Below are 19,451 nucleotides of genomic sequence, written 5' to 3' on the forward strand. Positions count from 1 at the left end.
GTGGGCTTCGAGTAACCTTGGTGTCAAGGCATCCATCTCCTTCTGCATCAAGTGCAACTTCTCTTTCCCCTCTTTACTCTTTTCTGCCTCATTCAAGATGAGCCACTTCAAGGCTTGAGTCTTTTCAGCCTTGGCTGCAATCAGGTGTTTAACTTCTTTTGACCCTCCTTCCTTCTTTCTGATTTGCAGATGTAGTTCTAAAGCAGCCACTTTTGCTTCAGCCTGCTCATGTTTGGACTTCTCTATTTCTAGCTCCCATTGTAGACAGGCAGCTCTGTCTCCCACGTCCTCTGAATGCAACTGCCAGGTGAGTGTTTCCTGCTTTAATCCCTCTACAGTTTGTGTCTCTGCCATGATTTCTCCAGTCCTTACTTTTCCTTTTGTCCCTTCCCCACCGGGATGATGAATCCCATCTTAGGGATGCAGGTCTTCCCCTGTGCATGGCTGTTTCCTGGTCAGTGCACCACTGTAACAGGTTGCAAACCCACTGAGGCGGCCGTGACACTTCTTAGTGGAACTGCAGCTCCTGTCTGGCTCCAACTGTATGACCTTTCCCTCTAGTTTGTTTGTCTACCATGCCTTGATTGTACTATTCAAGAGTGATAAGGGAGGCTACCAACAGGTCTCAGAGTGAGCTTCAATCTAAATAGTTCCCTCCTGGCTTGATTAGGCCCCTGTAGGGCATCTGTAGCCTTAGGGGTAAATTGCATGGCTCCTTTTCCATTCCTACACCACCCCCCAAACCTCATGGATGACATTGTAATGTTGTTCTCTCCTGTTGGGGCTTCAGGCTCCTCAGCCTCTCCTCCTTTACTCTTGCTTTTTAGCCTAGGACCACGGCATTGGACCTACCTTAGAGGCACTAGTGTCCATCTACTACCTTCAGTCTCCGGGCTCTGAGACTCTGTCTGCCAGGCTCCTGACCTGCTGTGGTTGTGCTCCTCTGGTGCCGGGCCCTCCTTCAGTCTCTGGGTCACTGACCTCTGTCTGTCAGGCACTTGAGCAGCTATGGCTGCGCTCCTTTTGTCCTGCACCCATGGACCCTATCTTGCCATGCCCCTCTCAGGCACGGGGCCCCTGGCCCCCATCTACTCTGCAGCCTTGCACTGCCCCCTTCACTGGGCTTGATGATAGCTCAAGCCTTGAGCCCACCCCTGACAGACACTTTCGCCTTACAGCCAGGAGGTCCTCCCTGCAAGGTGGTTGGGGAGAGACTATCTGATCAGTGCAGGCTCTGGGCTTATATAGCTCCATCCTGAGCCTTCTTCCAGTCAGGTGAGCCTCCCATTACCTCACCTCTGCTACCTGCAAGCAGTCTCTCAGGTTTCTTGCTCCCTTAAGGGAACAGGCACATCCCAGTGCCCTGCTACAATGCCACTTACACATAAATTACTTTGATATATACAAAGGCAGAGCAAGGCATGTGAACATTTACCCATTTACAGAATTAATGATAAATGACCTCCCATCAGAAAACTATCATCTGGAAATCAGATGAGGTCTGCATGTTTTAATTGATATAAATGCTTGGAATTGTCTCACAGGTTATTAAAGCAGAGCAATAAGAGTCTTATTTCATTTGGAGGCTGAACACTTCAGGCTATTAACTTACATGCATCTTGTTTGCTGCAGAATTGAAATAAGTTCCCTTAATTGCATCAGCATAAAGCAAATATCTTGTTCTTTATAGGCCTGGTTTGGAATGTACACTGAAATTAAATGTCTCAAGACTTATGTAGACCTAAAGGCTGCATTGCAGGGATGTAAATGATGTGGTTTACAGTGTAATTGGGATTGTTGTACAGAAAAATGATAATTATGAGAACCTCTTTTTCTTTTGGCTTTCTTCCTCATTTCTGCAATATTGTACCATCAGTTAAGTACTGCTTTGTTCTCTGCGAAGGGAAGAGGCCTATATTCAAGTTGGCTTTAGGAAAAGTGTAATTGCCTTGCAGCAGTGGTTTCAACCTTTTTAGGCTTAAGGTACCTCCTTGTTAGACTCAAGAAACCCATTCAAAATTACCACCTCTTAGTTTTCACTCATTTCTTAAAAACAGAAAAATACTAGAGCAATTCTTCTGTTGCAAAGAACTCAAAAAGACCACAACAAGCCAAAATGTTTTAAACACCATGGATTCCTACTTCTAATCTCTGTGTTCAGCTTGTTAATTATGTTTGCTTACCTAACAATGCTAACACTGTGAGGCATCCTGTGGCACCCTTGAAAGGATCTCAAGGCACCCCAGGGTGCCACAATACCCTGGTTGAGAATAACTGCCTAAGAGCTAATGGATTTTTTTTCTGATAAAATGAAAAAGTAGCTCTAGGGTGAAAGCCATTGGAGTAGATCACGAACTTTTGCCTTGATCAAATCTCAGGGCTACTTTCCTAGTTTCCTTGCAAGGGAGTCGCAAGTGGCATGGGTTACAAGAGAATATAAGTGGATGTTGGCTGCTAAATACACACCCATTTTTAAGAAATGACCAAAGAAATGACCAAAGAGCAAATTTGCTCCTAGTCATTTGGGCAGCCTGGGGCAGGAAATTGCTTTCTACCCCCAGAAGTTGGTAGAGCCTGGGCAGGGACAATGCACCCCTGCTGGGCAGCATTGTGGTGGCAGAATTGCAGAGTGGTAGCTGGGAGATTGCTCCAAGCCCTAGTTCCTTGATTGCAGAGCTGGAAAAAATCTGTATAGAGTTCCCTGTATAACCTGGAGCTGGCTGAGACCTGCCCTTGACCAGGACAGGTCTTGACTAGCTCCATGCTGTGCTGGGATGTCTGCGCATGAAGCCTGGAGGTGGCTAGAGACTTTCCCATTTTGGGCGGTCTCCAGCCAGCTCTGGGATGCATGTGCAGATTTTCCTGCACAGCCCAGGCCTGTCCCAGTCAAGAGCAGGTAACCACCTGTTATTGTCTCTGTTAAAATTGGGCTTCAGCCACAAAGCTGGCAGGCAAGGAGAAATGGCTGAATATCTTGTGCAGAGCTAAGCATCTTTGGGCCTCAATAACAGGACCTGTCCCTTCAAGTGAGCTTGGGCAGTGAGAATGAAATATATTATATGTGCCTTTCTTCCCCTTCTGGACCTGCCTGTGATACTTCTGTGTGCTTTGCCCTGAGCACATACCAATATGCCTGAGGCAATGGTGCAAGCTTAGGGATGTTCTGAGGCAGCTACCTGCTTGGTTTTGGGAATCCAGTATGCATGAAATGGGAACAAATGGGCAAGATGCATTTCTTGGTGATACTTCTACATGTGCCCCAGAGAGTGCAGACCAGCTGTCTGGTTCAAAGAAGAAGCCCAGCAAGGGAGAGGAGGAAGAGAAAAACAGAAGCAAACCCTTGGAGGTTAGTAGGAAGTACATGCACCAAAAGTTGATTTTTGTTATGAACAGTGATCCCAGTGATGGTACTTGTGTTACACAATTGTTCAGTTACCACCCAGGAAATGTTGTGGTAGAGTCCTGCATTGTTACTGTAGGAGAAACCCCTGACTTTATCCATCAGGTCAAAGTGAGGACACAAAGACAATTCAAGTGGGGTTAGATCCACAGGAAAGATCCACAGGCCCACACTGTTAGGCAAGCTACTAGGAAACAGTAGTTGTTTCAAGTATGAAAGCAACAGAAGTGGCTTTTTTACTGTATTTACTCTTTGTAGAAAGAGAGAGGCTGGGGCAGGAGCTCAGAACATCGCTCCTGGCTCCCTGGCACTGGCTGCAGACTCTGCAAATTGCTTTGATCAGATTGGGAACCAGGTCCTTTATTATGTGGATACTGAAGTGCACAGAGAACATCTCTGTCACATGAGTTCAGATTTGGTTACTCCTGGATAGCAAGAGAGTGCCAAACAAGACTTCTGTGCAATGGAAAGGTTGGTGAGCAACAAAGAAATGAGTGTGAGAAGCTTTAATTTAAAGCTAAAGGACATCCAGACTTAGCATCCTATGTGTACACTTGTGTCACATTACATGGCATCACATTGTTGTCAGGCATAAGACCCTGGTGTCCCATGACAGAATCTAGAGATGAAAGTAAGTGTAAGTGAAATCTGTACACTGATGCATAAGCATAGGAGGGCAGAGTTCAGGTTTGGGGTATTTGGGGTAAAAGGCAGTTATGTTTTGAATAGAGGGTCTGTAAAATATTATCATCCTTGTTGGATAATGAATGGGCTCAAGAACTACTGGTACATCAAATGTGTCTGGGGTGAGAAGTCAGCCTACCTAGAAATGCAGCATGATGTGGTGGAGTAAAGGAGCCCAGAAAAAGGCAAAGAGAGACTCCACCCAGGAATGTCTCCTTTGTGGCAAGGCTCTGGTTTAGGACAGTTATGCAGCTGACTCTTCTATATGAAGCCGAGATGCTCCATATGGCCACTGATGAGTAGCACTGAGACTGCTCAGACTGAAGCCAACAAAAGCAGCCCTTATTCCCCCCCCCCCCACCGAGGGACTCCAGTGAAAGTTTCCCTACCCAGCCCCAGAGCTATGGTCTCTTTAACTGAGGGAGGGAGCAACACCCTCTGACCAGTTCTCACATTACAGGGCAAAGAGTTCCAAAATTCAGACTCCCACAGGCTCGGAGAACAAATTACATGGGTTTTAATAGATGAGGGAAGTGGCTATTCACTAGCTACTAATAACTGCGAGAAGAGGACTGAAGTTGGGACTACTGCCAAAAGTCTCTGGGGCAGGAGCTTCACATAATATAACTTATTTATGAATATGGCTTTCCCAAGTTTGTGTGCCCTCCTCACTGTAGAATTCTATTGTTCTAAATCTGTTGAGTCAGTTTAACAAGTAGGGAAAACACTGGTCTTCAAAAGGCATCCAGATGATATCATTTAATTTCCTAGGTTTCCCAGTTGAGAGGGTTTGACCTGGTCATAGTATACCAAATTTTCTTAAATGCAAATGCTCCTTTCTCTCAAAAAAACATTTCCCTGAAATTGGGGGGGCATGTATAAACTGGGGAAGATGATTTTCTGCCCAGGATAGAAGCACCCTGCTTTGATTCCTGCTTCACAGTACAGCAGCTGTGGGAGAGGGGAGGGGTGTGGTGACTGAATCACACTACCCAGGGAAGGAGGGGTGGGTTCTCCACCTCTTGGAGTCTAAAACCAGTGCTGGATATTGTTCTCAGAAAGTGTGTTTTAGTTAAATACAAGTTATTGGGTTCAGAATAAACTGGATTAACTCTCATGGCCTGAGACATGCATAAGGCTAGACAGTCTAGGTAACATAACCTGGCCTTAAATTCATTTGGGCTAACATTTCAGAGTAGCAGAGCACTTGCAGACCCTTTTGAAATTAATGGAAGATGTGGATTCAGTGTTAGAGTGCTCTTAATCTGTATATATTGTCATTATACATTGTAGTGTAGATATGTTATATTCTCTAAAGTTAGTAAGTCCAATAAAGCTGCTGATGGTAGTCTGTGCCAGTTGATTCTAGTGTTTTAGCTCCTGAAACTCAGTGCCCCTGAATAACCAGGCTTCTCGTAATCTGGTGTCTGTAAATAGTGGGTGGCCCACTAGCAGCTTTAAAGAGCTCCCAGAAAAGTAACCAATGAAAGAAGCAAGGTGTGAGCAGAACTGGGGCAGGTGCAAGGTAAGCTCGTGTGCTAGGGCTAGAGCAAAAGGGCTCCCCTTCTAGTGCCTGGGACAGGGCATAAGGGCTTGATTTTGTTTGCTTGCTTGTTGCTAAGAACTGTGCTTTATTTGGAAGGATTTGCTGAGGAGCTCCTCAGGAGCAAAACCTTCCTATGATACCTTTCAAAGAAATGAAAGTGTTGAAGGCCAGATTGTCCCTGTTGAGAGAAATGGAAGGGATTTTTCCCAGGACCGTAGTGCAGCCAATGCCAATTGGCAAAAATCAGGTCAGGTCCGCAAAAAAACAAGAAATTGGCCTAAAACAAGAGACTTTAAAAAAAGAAATAAAACTTCCTGGCTTGAGTCTTTCATGGTCATGGTTTCAAGTTTGCCACCAGGAGGGCTTGGAAATCTTTTGTAAGGGAAAGCCAAGAGTCTTTTGTAAAAAGAGAGCCCAAACAACAACTCTGTAGCAGCAAACGCGTAAACTCTGTAGGGATTGGCTGGGGCACCAAGGTGCTTCAGCGTGGGTGCTACCCACTGGCTAGCCCTGCACTGAAGCTCCCTCATGCCTTAGGCAACCCCTCCACAGCACAGAGCCTGGGGGAGTAGCCCCGGGCTAGCAGGCTGACCCCTGGGCCCCCCTGTCAGCTGTGACTGCTCCAACCTGGCTCCATGTGCTATACCTGAATAAATTCCAGAGCTGATTACTCCAGTGTTAATTATTCATGGGTGCACATTCAAACAATGCACCTGGGAGCAAAAGTCTGCAAAGCAATAATCTCTGGAGTTTATTCATGTGCACTACTTGCACACAGATGTGTGCAAAATTGACTCTCAAAGTTCTCAATTAATAGTGGAAAATGAAATAATAGAAACATAATTGCTTAGTTTTTTCCTTCTGCAGTGGCTTATCTCTGACAGGCTGTTATGATACAACCTCCCCAGGGATGACTGTGATGTTCCTAGGGCACTGTGACCATGCCAGCTCTGCCCTATGGGCACCTACTAATCTCACCTGCCATGTCTTGCTGGTTTAAATGATTAAATCAGGAGGCTGCTCTCAAGTTGCTGCTCGGTCACAGTCTTGACAGACTGCTCTAGACCCTGTGGGTTGTTGGACCCCTTACTGGGTCCCACACTTAGGAGGTGCCTTACAAACCCCCCAAGCCTTATGGGCTAGATGTGTGGCTCCAAAACCACTCCTTTACCAGGCTCCATGCTGCACAGATGGTATTTAGACATTGTCTCTTATGATGAGGCCTTAGTCTAGTTCAGCCTCATGCTGTCACTGGACCCTTAGCCTCAGTAATTGTGCCCTCCTGGCACTAGGGCTCTCTGCAAGCCCTGTCCCTGTGCCCTCCTAGTGCTGGGGCTGTACATCGTAGTGTGCCCCAATGAGGTCTCTTTCCCAGTAGCCTCAACCCAGTTCACTGGTATCAATTACAATAGAAAACACAAGCCCCTGGGCTACAACACAACAGTTATCTAGGGTCCACACTCTATCCCTTTTAAGAAGGCAAGTTTCTCTCTCAGTCTGATGTGCCTCCTCCCCACCAGAACTTTTATGAGCTCCTATAGCCCTTTAAGCCTACCAGCATCAGAGCAGACAGTCAAGCAGCTTTCTCTACAAGAGCTCCTCCCCCTTAGGTACTGCCAGAGAATTTACTCCTTAATCCCTGCCCTGGGGTTTATCTGTGCCCAGGGCCCTGCTGTCTTCTGGTCAGCTGACCAGGTGCAGGCTAATTCCCTCATTAGTTTGCTGCCACAGCAACCTGCACCTGTGGAGGTCCTGCGTGGCTCTTAGGGCCCTCTCTCTAGGCAGTTTCTGCCCATAAAGGAGCAGGCACATTTTAGTGCCCTGTGACACAAGTAATGAAAACCTTGTAATCTCTAGCCTGCAATAATTACAGTAATTCTGCTTTGAAATTAGTTCTCAGCCAAACAGACAAAAATAAAATCTCAGGGATAGATCTTCAAGTCAATTCAGCCTCCCTGTAATTCTTGCTGTTGTTACTTCAAGAACAAAAGAGGGTTTTCCTTGGCTCTGAATATTTGTTGCTTGAAAATCTAACTCCTTTGTTTGAAGACAAGGTAGTATACAGCATAGGGCTGAGCCTTAGGAAACCTGGGTTCTGGTGTTAGTACTACCAATTGACTTCTGGGGTAACTTTGAAAAATCCTGTTACCTCTCTGCGTCTTGGTTTCCCCACCTCTGCAATGGGGGTAATATAAAGCATCTTGAGATCTACTGATAAGTGTTGCATAAAAGGTAGGTGTTATGATGTTTCATTCAGATGTTTAATTGGGAGCTGTGCTCTTTAGAAAATCTGGCTTCAAAGAGCACACAATTAATAATCCGATCCAGCATCACTAGAACAAGTCTCCGCATTATAATTCAAGTAATTCCAGTTCTTGCAGGAGAACATTTTATAGCTCTCTCAATCTGGCCCTCATGACACATGGGTTAATTTATTACTGGCAGAACTAAATTGTGTTATAAGGCTTCATTGTCTCTGTGGCTATGCATTCTCTCTCTCTCTCTCTGCTCTAAAACACATCATGATTATGTATGAAGTTTTACAAAGAAACACTGAAAATTTAATTCCATTAAATTTCCCTGAAGTGAAACTTCTTGTACAGCTTAAATATTAGGATCATTTTTATTAGATAGCAGTGCTGGTGTTTGGAGTCCATGCATATTTGATGATATATTGCCATGACTCCCAGCTTATTTTTACAGTCAAACTTTCCCAATACTCAATGAATTAAAAAAATTACAAAACAAGTTCTTTCTTCAGTCCCAGGAAGAAAATGAACAGCTTTAGGAAATATGAGTCCTGAGTTTTCTTTGGCCAGGCAGAATCTGGCTTTTTCAGTGCTGTTAAACTTATTTTCTTTGCAAAGTTGTTGTTTGCTACAAGTTTTTACACAAAGCAAATATAAATAAATAAGTGCCCATTGGATAGATGAGAACATATAATTCATGTAAAAGAGTCTGTGTTTAAAAAATATAGTAAAGGAACTTGAATAATTAGGAAGCAATTAGAATAATACTTCTGACAACACAGCTCTGTCCTAATTTATCTTGGATATTTATACCATCCTCATTATCATAGTATACGGTCATCTTTAGGGTATTTGTCCTCCCAACACCACTGTTCCATTTTACAGATAGAGAATTTCAGCAGATCAAAGACTAAGGGACAGATTCTGCTCCAACAATTTGATGTCTATGTGGATTTAGGTGCCTAAGTGTGATGCTAGTCCATGATGTTCAGGTCCTTGAAAATCTATTATTCCACCTGCTTGTGTAACATATTATGATCTGACCCTTGGTAGATAGAATAGAATTTAACTTCAGTGGGTCGCCTAAGGTCACACAGGAAGAAAAGAAAGGAGCAGGGAATAGAACCCAGGTCAGTGGTTGACTCACTGTTTCATTCTTCCTGTCCTGGTTGCAGCTGTAGTGGATACATACTGACCCCTGCTGTATCACCAGGGATCCTGGTTTTCTGTGTTTAAAAATTGCGAATTCTCTGAGAAAATCACAAATCCTCTGATTAAAAAACCCAGAATCTGTGATTAAAATGAAACACCACTATATAATGAAACACACATATGTATCTAGGTATCAATTGAACACAATGTTTTATTTGTATATTTGCAATTTTAAAGCAGTTTGGAAGTCTACCAGTGCCTCAATCACTATAATAAAATAAATTCTAAGTACCTATACATTTTGGCATTTGATTTTGGGTTTTTTATCATGAAAAATCAGAGCTCCTCCTCCCTCCTTTGCTCACCAGGATGCAGGTCCAGGCCCCTCACTCCCCATCCACAGCCCCGCAGCTCTTCTGGTGCCCTTTACTCTTCATCCACAGCCCCCACATCCTGACCAACCCTGCAGGAGGGGGCTCCAGCTGCTAGGGCTACAAGGCCATGGACCTGGGTCTGCAGCCCCTTGCCCCCATCCAGCAGCACCTGAGCCTTGGCTGCCACCTGTGGGAGGTAGCAGCTGCTGCAGTGGAGCAGAGCATGGAGCCTGGCTCCCTTTCCCCCATAGGTGACGTGACTGGAGCAGAGCCCATTGGAGGTGGGAGGGTAGTGGTGGGGGGAGGGGTGCAGGCTTCCGGCTGTGGACTTGTGCTCCCTGCCCTGCTGCCCTCCCCCTGGGGCCTCTGAGGCACAGCAGGTGGGACCTGGCGTGGCACAACATAGATTCATAGATTCATAGATGTTAGGGTCGGAAGGGACCTCAGTAGATCATTGAGTCCGACCCCCTGCATAAGCAGGAAAGAGTGCTGGGTCTAGATGACCCCAGCTAGATACTCATCTAACCTCCTCTTGAAGACCCCCAGGGTAGGGGAGAGCACTACCTCCCTTGGGAGCCCGTTCCAGACCTTGGCCACTCGAACTGTGAAGAAGTTCTTCCTAATGTCCAATCTAAATCTGCTCTCTGCTAGCTTGTGGCCATTATTTCTTGTAACCCCCGGGGGCACCTTGGTGAATAAATACTCACCAATTCCCTTCTGTGCCCCCGTGATGAACTTATAGGCAGCCACGAGGTCGCCTCTCAACCTTGTCTTGCGGAGGCTGAAAAGGTCCAGTTTCTCTAGTCTCTCCTCGTAGGGCTTGGTCTGCAGACCCTTGACCATACGAGTTGCCCTTCTCTGGACCCTCTCCAGGTTATCCGCATCCCTCTTGAAGTGTGGTGCCCAGAATTGCACGCAGTACTCCAACTGCGGTCTGACCAGCGCCCGATAGAGGGGAAGTATCACCTCTTTGGACCTATTCGTCATGCATCTGCTGATGCACGATAAAGTGCCATTGGCTTTTCTGATGGCTTCGTCACACTGCCGGCTCATGTTCATCTTGGAGTTCACTAGGACTCCAAGATCCCTTTCCACCTCTGTGCCACCCAGCAGGTCATTCCCTAGGCTGTAGGTGTACTGGACATTTTTCCTCCCTAGGTGCAGCACTTTGCATTTCTCCTTGTTGAACTGCATCCTGTTGTTTTCTGCCCACTTGTCCAACCTGTCCAGGTCTGCCTGCAGCTGTTCCCTGCCCTCCGGCGTGTCCACATCTCCCCATAGCTTTGTGTCATCTGCAAACTTGGACAGAGTACATTTGACTCCCTCGTCCAAGTCGCTGATGAAGACATTAAAGAGTATCGGTCCAAGGACCGAGCCCTGCGGGACCCCACTGCCCACACCCTTCCAGGTCGAGACCGACCCATCCACCATGACTCTTTGGGTGCGACCCTCTAGTCAATTTGCCACCCACCGGACTGTGCAGTCATCCACATCACAGCCTCTTAGCTTGTTCACCAGTATGGGGTGGGATACCGTATCGAAGGCCTTCCTGAAGTCTAAGTATACGACATCCACCCCTCCTCCTGTGTCCAGGCGTTTCGTAACCTGGTCATAGAAAGAGACTAGATTGGTCAGGCACGATCTGCCCACCACAAACCTGTGCTGGTTTCCCCTCAGCATAATTTGCCCTGCCGGGCTCTCACAAATGTGAGCCTTGATAATTTTTTCAAAGACTTTACCAAGGATGGAGGTGAGACTGACTGGCCTATAGTTGCCTGGGTCCTCCTTCCTCCCCTTTTTGAAAATGGGGACCACATTAGCCCTTTTCCAGTCCTCTGGGACTTGGCCCGTGCGCCACGAGCGTTCGAATATTCCTGCCAGTGGCTCTGCAGTGATGTCGGCCAGTGCCTTCAGCACCCTCGGATGGAGCTCATCCGGGCCTGCCGACTTAAAGGCATCCAGTTCTTCCAGATGACTCTGCACCACCTCAGGATCTACGTATGGAAGTCTGGCGCCTTGCTGCTGCCTCTCTACAACCCCAGTGAGAGACTTGTCGTGCCCCTCACTTAGGAACACTGAGGCAAAGGACTTGTTGAGGAATTCAGCCTTGTCCCCCCTGTCCGTCACCAATTGTTTCTGCCCATTTAGCAGTGGTCCTATTCCTCCCTGGGCCTTCGTTTTACTCCCAATATATCTATAAAACAATTTCTTGTTGTCTTTTACTTGGGTTGCCATCCTCAGCTCCGTGGTAGCTTTGGCTCGCCTAACTGCCTCCCTACAAGCACGAGCAGAGGAGGTATATTCATCTTTAGTGATCTCACCCTGTTTCCACTTTTTATGTGCTCCCCTTTTGGCCCGTAGGCTGCCCTGGATTTCTCTGGTCAGCCATGGAAGCCTCCTGGCCCCTTACCCTTTTTTGCCTTGCTCGGGGATCGTCTTGCTTTGTGCCCGAAGGATCGTTTCCTTTAGGCACAGCCACCCTTCTTGGGCTCCCATCCCTTCAAAACTCCTACTCTGCAGTGTGTCCTTGACTAATCGCCTGAGTGCATTGAGATCAGCTTTCCTAAAGTCTAGCACTTTCACCCTACTAGTTACCTTACCCACTCGCCGTCTTATGTTGAATTCTATTATTAGGTGATCACTGTCTCCCAAATGGTTACCGATCTGGAGGTCCCCTATCATGTCATCCCCTGTTGCCAATACCAGATCCAGTATGGCATTCCCCCTAGTGGGACCATGCACCTCCTGTGTCAGGTGGAGGTCCTGTACACAGGTTAGAAACCTGCGTGAGCGATGGGACCTTGCTGTCTGTGTCTCCCAGCAGATGTCCGGGTAGTTTAGGTCTCCCATGACTACCGTCTCTTTAGCTTTTATGGTCTCCGAGAGTTGCCTCAGGAGCCCCGCATCTATTTCTTCCCCTTGGTGTGGGGGTCTGTAGCAGACCCCTACCACCAAATCCCTTTCTCCCTGCCCCCCATGTAGCCTAACCCACAATCCTTCTACTTCCTCAACCTCGGATTCTGTCTTGATGAGGGTTGATGTATATTGCTCACTGACATAAAGTGCAACCCCCCCCCCCCCTTTCTTCCCCGACCTGTCCTTTCTGTACAATCTATAGCCCTCAATATGTACCGCCCAGTCATGGGATGAGTCCCACCAGGTCTCTGTTAGCCCCACTAAGTCATAGGTGTTTAGTGCAAGCAGGAGCGCTAATTCATCCTGCTTGTTCCCCATGCTCCTAGCATTAGTATATAGGCACTTGAGCCCTGCGACTGGTGCCTTTGCTGCCCCCCCGCTCCGAGTCCCAAGGGGCCCATTGTTTCTTACCTTCTTGTTGCTTACCTGTTCTGTAGTGTTGGTCTCCCCATGGCTTTCAGGTTTCCAATGTTCTCCTTCTTCAGGCTGGGCTGTCCTTGTGGGTGCCACATGGTTTGGAACAGAACAGGGCCGGGCAGGGAAGCTCAGCGCCACCACCGTGAGCCCTGTGCAGCCATGATGAACTGCCCCTTGCCTTCTCAGCAGCAGCGAGGGGGTGCTTTGCCAGGGCAGCACAGGGCCTGCAGTGGCAAGGAGGTTCCTGGTTCTGCTCTGCTGTGCCAGGTCCCGCCCACTGGGCTGCAGAGGCCCTGTGGGGAGGGTAATGGTGTGGGGAGCTTGAGCCCGCATGAGCTACCTATGGCTCCATCCTACTGCCTGCCAGGGCTCTGAGGCTGCAAATGGCTCTGGGCCCCAAGCCCCCATGCAATGCCTGGGCTGGGCAGCAGCACCAGCTTGAACCCTGTCCAACTCATTCCCTCCCTCTCTTCCTTCCTCCCTCACTATGTGGGCCTCAATCCCCCTTCTCCTGAACCAGACTTACCTGCAGGAGCTTCTCTCCAGGCTACCTGGCAGCTATGTGTAGGGGGTAAGTACATGCATGCAAATGGCACCCCCTGCCTGCCTGCCCTCCTCCTGCACCCCCCAGCCCGTTGCAGGCTGGAACTCTGCCAGCCTGCAGAGAGCTCTTTGAAAAAGTGGAAATTCTGCATGTTTCTCTGTTAAAAGGGAAAATCCACATGCCCCACCCCCCCTTTTTTTTTCTGTGGGAAATGGAAAACCCAGATTCCTATATATCACTAGTGTAACCCTGGTCTCTGCTATGGAAGGGGACCCAGTAAGAAGATGCTAATTACAATTTAGCTTTGGTGAATAGGAAACATCCCACAAGGATTCTGTTCCTGAACCTTGGAGGATATACTGATCTCTGTGGCTTTGTCCCTGTGCCATAGCTTTGAATTGGATCTAGGGTTTGCACATGGGGCATGACACAGGGCTGAGTGAAGTTGATGGAAATCTTTCCTGTTGGGCTCTGGACCAATGAAATGAAATGAAAATAGATTGATGCCAGACAGGGAAGTTTTCTTCACTGTACTAGTGACAAAGAGAAGGGGTAAGAGCCAGGCACAGCAAAGGCAGGGGCTGTTTGAGCTGTGTTGTGCCACTCTGCCAATCCAACACTGTCCTGCCTGTGCAGCACTGCTGCTGCACCCTGTTTGGGCTTCCCAGACAGCTTTTGCTTGGCTGTTCCAAACTCTGGGTTTCCTGCATTTCCAGTGTGCCTGGACATGGCTGCGTGTTTTTTTATGGTCTTCTGCAAATTAGCAGCAAGAGTCTAGTATGGATAAGCTAATACACTCACCCATACATCACTTGGCTCTGGGCCTGTTCATCTTCATCAGGCTTATTTTTCAGAAAGCTCATTATTTGTTCCTTTTGTCACCAACAAACGCTGATAACAGAGGAATGCTGGGAACAGCATTTCTGTGACAGCTCACATGCCTTTGAGGCACACTGTGTATTTAAATGGATACTTTGCCTGTGGATAAGCAAACCCTTTTGAATTCCAGGTTCCAGTATTTAATCAGAGAAGCTCAGCATTTATGGGGATTGAATCAACTAATTTATTTGCTTAAGTGTCTTTTCTGCAGCAAATTAGAAAAACCTGTGCAAGGCAGGTACCATATAGAGTATTTAAATGGACTGTGGGGAGAGAAAGAATTGTACCGCAAATTAAGTCCTCTGCTTTGTGAACAACATCCAAGAGGAACAAACCAGAGCAGAAATTGTAACAACCTGATTCACTGACTGCCTGTTGTCTGCATGGCACACCCAATGGAAAATGAAGAGAGGGTTGCCCCAGGTGCTGTTTCCACAGTAGGTACAGATGGAGTAGATTTGACTGGATAATGTAGCCTTGTGTGTTGGTTGGCACCTCATTGGTGCCAGGAAGTCAACACATGTCAGAGAAGCCTATTTCTCAGCCCCCTTCCTCCTTGCTCCAAAGGGTGTAGCAACTGATTGCCAGTCCTTTCTGCCAGCTAATTAAGCCTTTTCTCAGCTTGGGCCGTTTGTGTATACAGCCCAGGCTTCTCGGTGCTCCTCACTCATGTGCTCCAGTGATGAGGAGTATTATGCATGGGATGTCCCTTGGCTAGTGTTTGCCCAGACTTGAGGCTCACCTGGCCACTCTGGGGATGCATCTACATGAGACATTTAGGTGCCTAATTAGCTCTGCAGTAAAGTCTCAGCATCTACATTTGCAGTCCTATTAGGTCACAGTAAATGAATAAATGCTACTGTAGATTAGTATTTGTAAACACAAATACTATCCTCTGACAATGTTATTTACTGTGCTGCAACATACATGTAGTCACTGGGGCTGGCTGAAGCATGAGGGTGCTTCAGTGTGGGCTGCCTGCTGGAGGGCCCTGCAGTGGAGCACACTTGTACCTCAGCCAGCTCCTCTGCAGCACGTTGATCTGGGTTGGAGCAGCCCCGGTTTGGCAGGCTGACACCTGGAGCTCCTTGCCAGCAGAGGCTCTTCCAACCCAGATCAACATGCTGCAGTCCTGGGTGCACATATAAACACAGTGCCTGGGAATAATAAACTCTGGTGCAAACTGTGCCAGTGTTTATTCAGTCAAATTCATTGCACATGTAGATATGCCCTTGGAATGGGTGTTAGGACAGCAGAGTGCAAATGGTTTTCCTGTCCTGTGAAAATTGTTGTGAGGTCAAAAATGTTTCCATTATGAACTGGGATGACAGTAAGATCAGTCAAAGATTTTGAGCCAAAAAGCAAGAGAAACCCCCACTCCCAATTGTTCATTGGTCAGGCTACTCACTCAGCTGGAGGGGATCCAAGTACATGCACCTTCTCATGTGCATGCCCCTTCTTGTGTGCATGTCAACACAATGTGCTCAGCCATGCCTCCAAGGAAATAAGTGCCAGTGCCACTCACCTACTCTGCATATAGCAAAGGTCAAGGGATGTGGATGCCCTGCAAAAATCAAGGGGTGTGGATGCCCTGCAGGGAGTCCTAAGCTTATACTTTTGAGTGGTACCATGTGAACACAGTTGCCACAGGTTGTAAGATTTTACAGGGTGGGTTTGCCTCAGCCTGTCCACATCGCATGAATTAATTGGGTAGACCTGCAGAAAAGACATTTAAGCAAATAGATGAGTCCTTCTGCTTTTGACCAGAAATTCCCTCCTGGAGCTGAGACCTGTTCCTGATGACAGTTTTCTCCAAATAGTTATGTCCCTACAGTAACTTCTTGTTTTGGTGAATCAGGGTTTTTTGATGAACCATCATTGTTGGACAATTCCTGACTAGCTTTTAGTGTGAGGTGTGGTTCTGTCTCCTTTGTGTGGCTGTTTGGTCGTAATCCAAGGGATGAGCTCTTTACTTAAGGGTCCACTTATTCTCAGGCAAAACTGGAGTAACCAGGGAAGATGTGCAGGGGAGGAAGGAGGTCATGTGGTTTTGGGAGTGGATTTGCCCATAGCAAGTGTGACGTCTTGTGCCTTGCGTGCTGCCTGGCCTTTCAGGGTGTAGCCCCTCCCCTCAACTCGCCTGCCATGACTTTGATGTTAAACTATCCTGAGAGGGGGTTTTCAGTGGATATCTTCCCAGAAGGCCCTCCCAACAGACGGCAGTACTCCCAGTTGTTTGGCACGATGATCCACGGGGCTCCACCTCCCCTATACCCCATCCACTCGCCAACCGGGTGGATATCTGTTAACGGTGATTTTCGGCCCTGTAGGATGGCCTGGGGCCTGCCTTCCCTGGTCTCTGTTGCTTTTCCCCCTTCTCAGGGTTTTCTTTTCTCAGAAGAAATATTCCCCTGAGGAGGAGAGGGCTGCAGAGCTGCCTTCTTTACCCCTGCCTCCTCTAGGGGGCTCAAATGCCTCCTTTTCTCTGCTGCCTGCAGGGAACTTCAATGCCTCCTTGAGCTCCTCTTCCATGGGGAGCTGGAGGGCTTCCCCTGCTTTGCCTCCTGCAGGGGGCTCAAAGGTTTCCCTTATGCTGCCTGCAGGAGCCGCGCAGGCTGTGTTGCTTTTTTCCCGTGCCGGAGCTGCAGCACACCTTGTGTGCTACCTGCCAGCACTCTCTCTTTCTGACTCTCTCCCCGCCTTAGTTCTGGCTGGGCTTTTAAACTTTTCTGCAGTGGCTGGTATGGCCGCTGGGATTGGTCTGGCTGTTTCTCACACCAGAAACAGCTGATTAAACAGTGGGTGTAACGCCAGTTCGCGCGGCTGCAGCCACGGTCACAGCTGCTGCTCCGGCTGCCCTGTGGGAGGTAAGTTATCCCTGCCGGGGGTCTGTTCCCGGGGCATGGGGCCCAGGGGGGTTACCCTCTCCCCTCTGGGAGCCTGTGGTGGTGCCTTGCCACCACAGCAAGCCTCTTGACACCACCCCATTCCCTCTGTTCCCTCAGCCACTCCCTGCTTCACCTCCCCCATCTGTGCTGCTGTGTGGTGAATTTGCCCAAGGAGAAGGCCATGTGCTTTTTTGGGAGGTGCATCTAAACCCTATCGAATAGTTTGATGTGGCCAATCCCTTGCTCTAGTCCAGCCCCTTGCTCAAGGCAGGATCATCCCTGACTAAACCATGCCAGTCAAGTGTCTGTCTAACCTGCTCTTGAAAATTTCCATGGATGAAGATTCCACAGTTTCTCTAGGCAGCCTGATCCAAAGCCTGACCACCCTCATAGTCAAAGAGTTCTCCTAGGGCATTTTTACACGTGCTCCAGGGGTGAGGAGAAGAGGGGGGCGCTTTAATTATAGCACCTCCAAGAGCCACTGTAATGAAAGCACTGGCAGCATATCTTGTATCAGCGTCTCCATGCTTCAAAAGGGTGGTGGGGGCACCTTCACTAAAGCTTGTCAAACAAACTTTAGTTAAAGCACCCCCCGCTGCCATTTTGAAGTGCAAGGATGCTGCTGACTAAGATATGGAGGCTGCTGGAGGGCATTAATTAGCACACTTCAGCAGACTCAATTAATTGAACGTGGTCTGATGCACTATAATTACAGCATGTCAGAACAGCCTCTGTATATGTTGACAGGCACCCCTAATCTACAACCTAAATTTCCTCTCCTGCAGCTTGAGGCCATGGCTCCTAATTCTGTCCCCTATGGCTACATAGAAAAGTCTATCTCTGTTCTCCCTATAATCACCCTCCAGGAATTTAAAGACTGTTGTCAACCCCCTTCCCCCTCAGTTTTTTCTTCTCCAACCTAAATAACTCTAGTTCTTTCAGCCTTTTCTCATAACTCTTGCCTCCCATTTCCCTAATCATGGTTGTTGCTCTGTGCTGGACTCTTTCCAAACTGTCCACATTCTTCTTGAAGTGTGGAGCCAAAAACTGGACGCACCACTCCAGATGAGGCCTCAGCAGTGCAGAATAAAGCAGAAGAATTGCTTTCCTTGATTTGCAAAGTGACTTCTGTTAATACAACACAGCACACTGTCAGATTTTTTTGCAACAAGAGAACACCATTGGCTAACATTCAGTTTATGATCCACTGTAACACCCATGTCCTTCTTTGCAGTACTCCAGCCTAGTAATTTATTCCCCAGTCTATAGTTTCACATGCAATTATGGTGTCCCAAATGCAGGACTTTGCTCTTGTCCACAATCAATCAAATGAAATTCAGCAAGGAGCATTCCTCCAGGCTATTCAGATCATTCTGGATCCTAGCCATAACATAACCCCTGGAGTATCTGCTACTCCACCCAACTTGGTGTCATCCACAAATTTTCCAATTGTGCACTTGATCCCATTATCAGCGGTGCACCGATAGAGATTTTGGGGGCCAATAATGAAAGACAATATTTAAGGAGGCATATCAGCCAATACCAATCTGACATCCAATACAGTTGCCTCCAGATGGTAAGTCCAGTGTGGTGGAAGGAGAGGGGGGAGAGAGGGGTCATGGGGGAGCAGATCAACATCCGCTGTGGTGAGGGAGGGGGCAGGGACAGGCACTATCCAGGTGGGGTGGGGGGGGCATGGGACAGGCACAGCTTGTAGGTGGGGGCAGCTAGCACTGCTGCTTGCACCCCAGGAGGGTGGGGGTGTGTGTGTGCCCCTGGGCGTGCGTGGTGTGGGGCTGGACTCAGAGTGGGCTCCAGTGGTGCTGGGAGGAGGCTTCAGCCACCCCAAATTTTGCTGCAGCTCCACTCTCAGCCCTGCACCACTGCCCACCACAGCCCTGGCTTTTTCCCGTGCTTGCGTGGAGGCGGGATGTTCAGTTGGGGTTGCACTGGGGGTTGGGTGGCAGTGCAGGGCTGGGAACAGAGCTGTAGTGAAATCTGGGGTGGCTGCAGCCTCCTCCCAGTGCCGCTGGAGCTCACTCTGAGCTCAGCCTTCAGCGAGAACAGCTGTGCAGTGCTGGCTCTTGCTCTAACCTGCAGCTGCAGCCTTCCCCATTTCATGAACATCTGGGGGGCACATGCCCCCTCCACCCTCCCAGGGTGTAAGCAGCAGTGGGAGTCGCTCCCCACCCCACGAGATGTGCCTCCATCCCGTGAACCACCTCCGCCAACCCCGGCTGGGCAGCGCCTGCCCCTGCTGCTATCCCCTCCCTCACTGCGGGTGGCATTGATTTACCCCCCTCCACGCCTCTTCCCTCCCCACTTCCCTTCTGACTTACCAGCTGAAGGCAGCTCTCCACGACACACCATGGGCATTTATCGGCCAAATTATTGGCCCCATA

At 48.3% G+C, this 19,451-nt stretch overlaps 1 protein-coding gene across 2 annotated transcripts in view; it reads left to right on the forward strand.

The window, feature by feature from the left end:
- Nucleotides 1-225: 225 nt before the first annotated feature.
- Nucleotides 226-19,451, forward strand: part of LOC102573503 (natural killer cells antigen CD94) — a 45,018-nt gene continuing 25,792 nt past the window's right edge. Inside the window, exon 1 of one of the 2 annotated variants that reach the window (XM_059726294.1) lies at nucleotides 226-307. In XM_059726294.1, the coding sequence (XP_059582277.1) occupies nucleotides 295-307 (13 nt within the window). In that variant the 5' untranslated portion in view covers nucleotides 226-294. The remainder of the gene's footprint in view (nucleotides 308-19,451) is intronic. The other variant, XM_059726288.1, reaches the window with a different exon arrangement.

This window comes from Alligator mississippiensis, chromosome 1 (genome assembly GCF_030867095.1).
Source record: "Alligator mississippiensis isolate rAllMis1 chromosome 1, rAllMis1, whole genome shotgun sequence".
In the NCBI taxonomy this organism is placed as follows: Eukaryota; Metazoa; Chordata; order Crocodylia; family Alligatoridae; genus Alligator; species Alligator mississippiensis.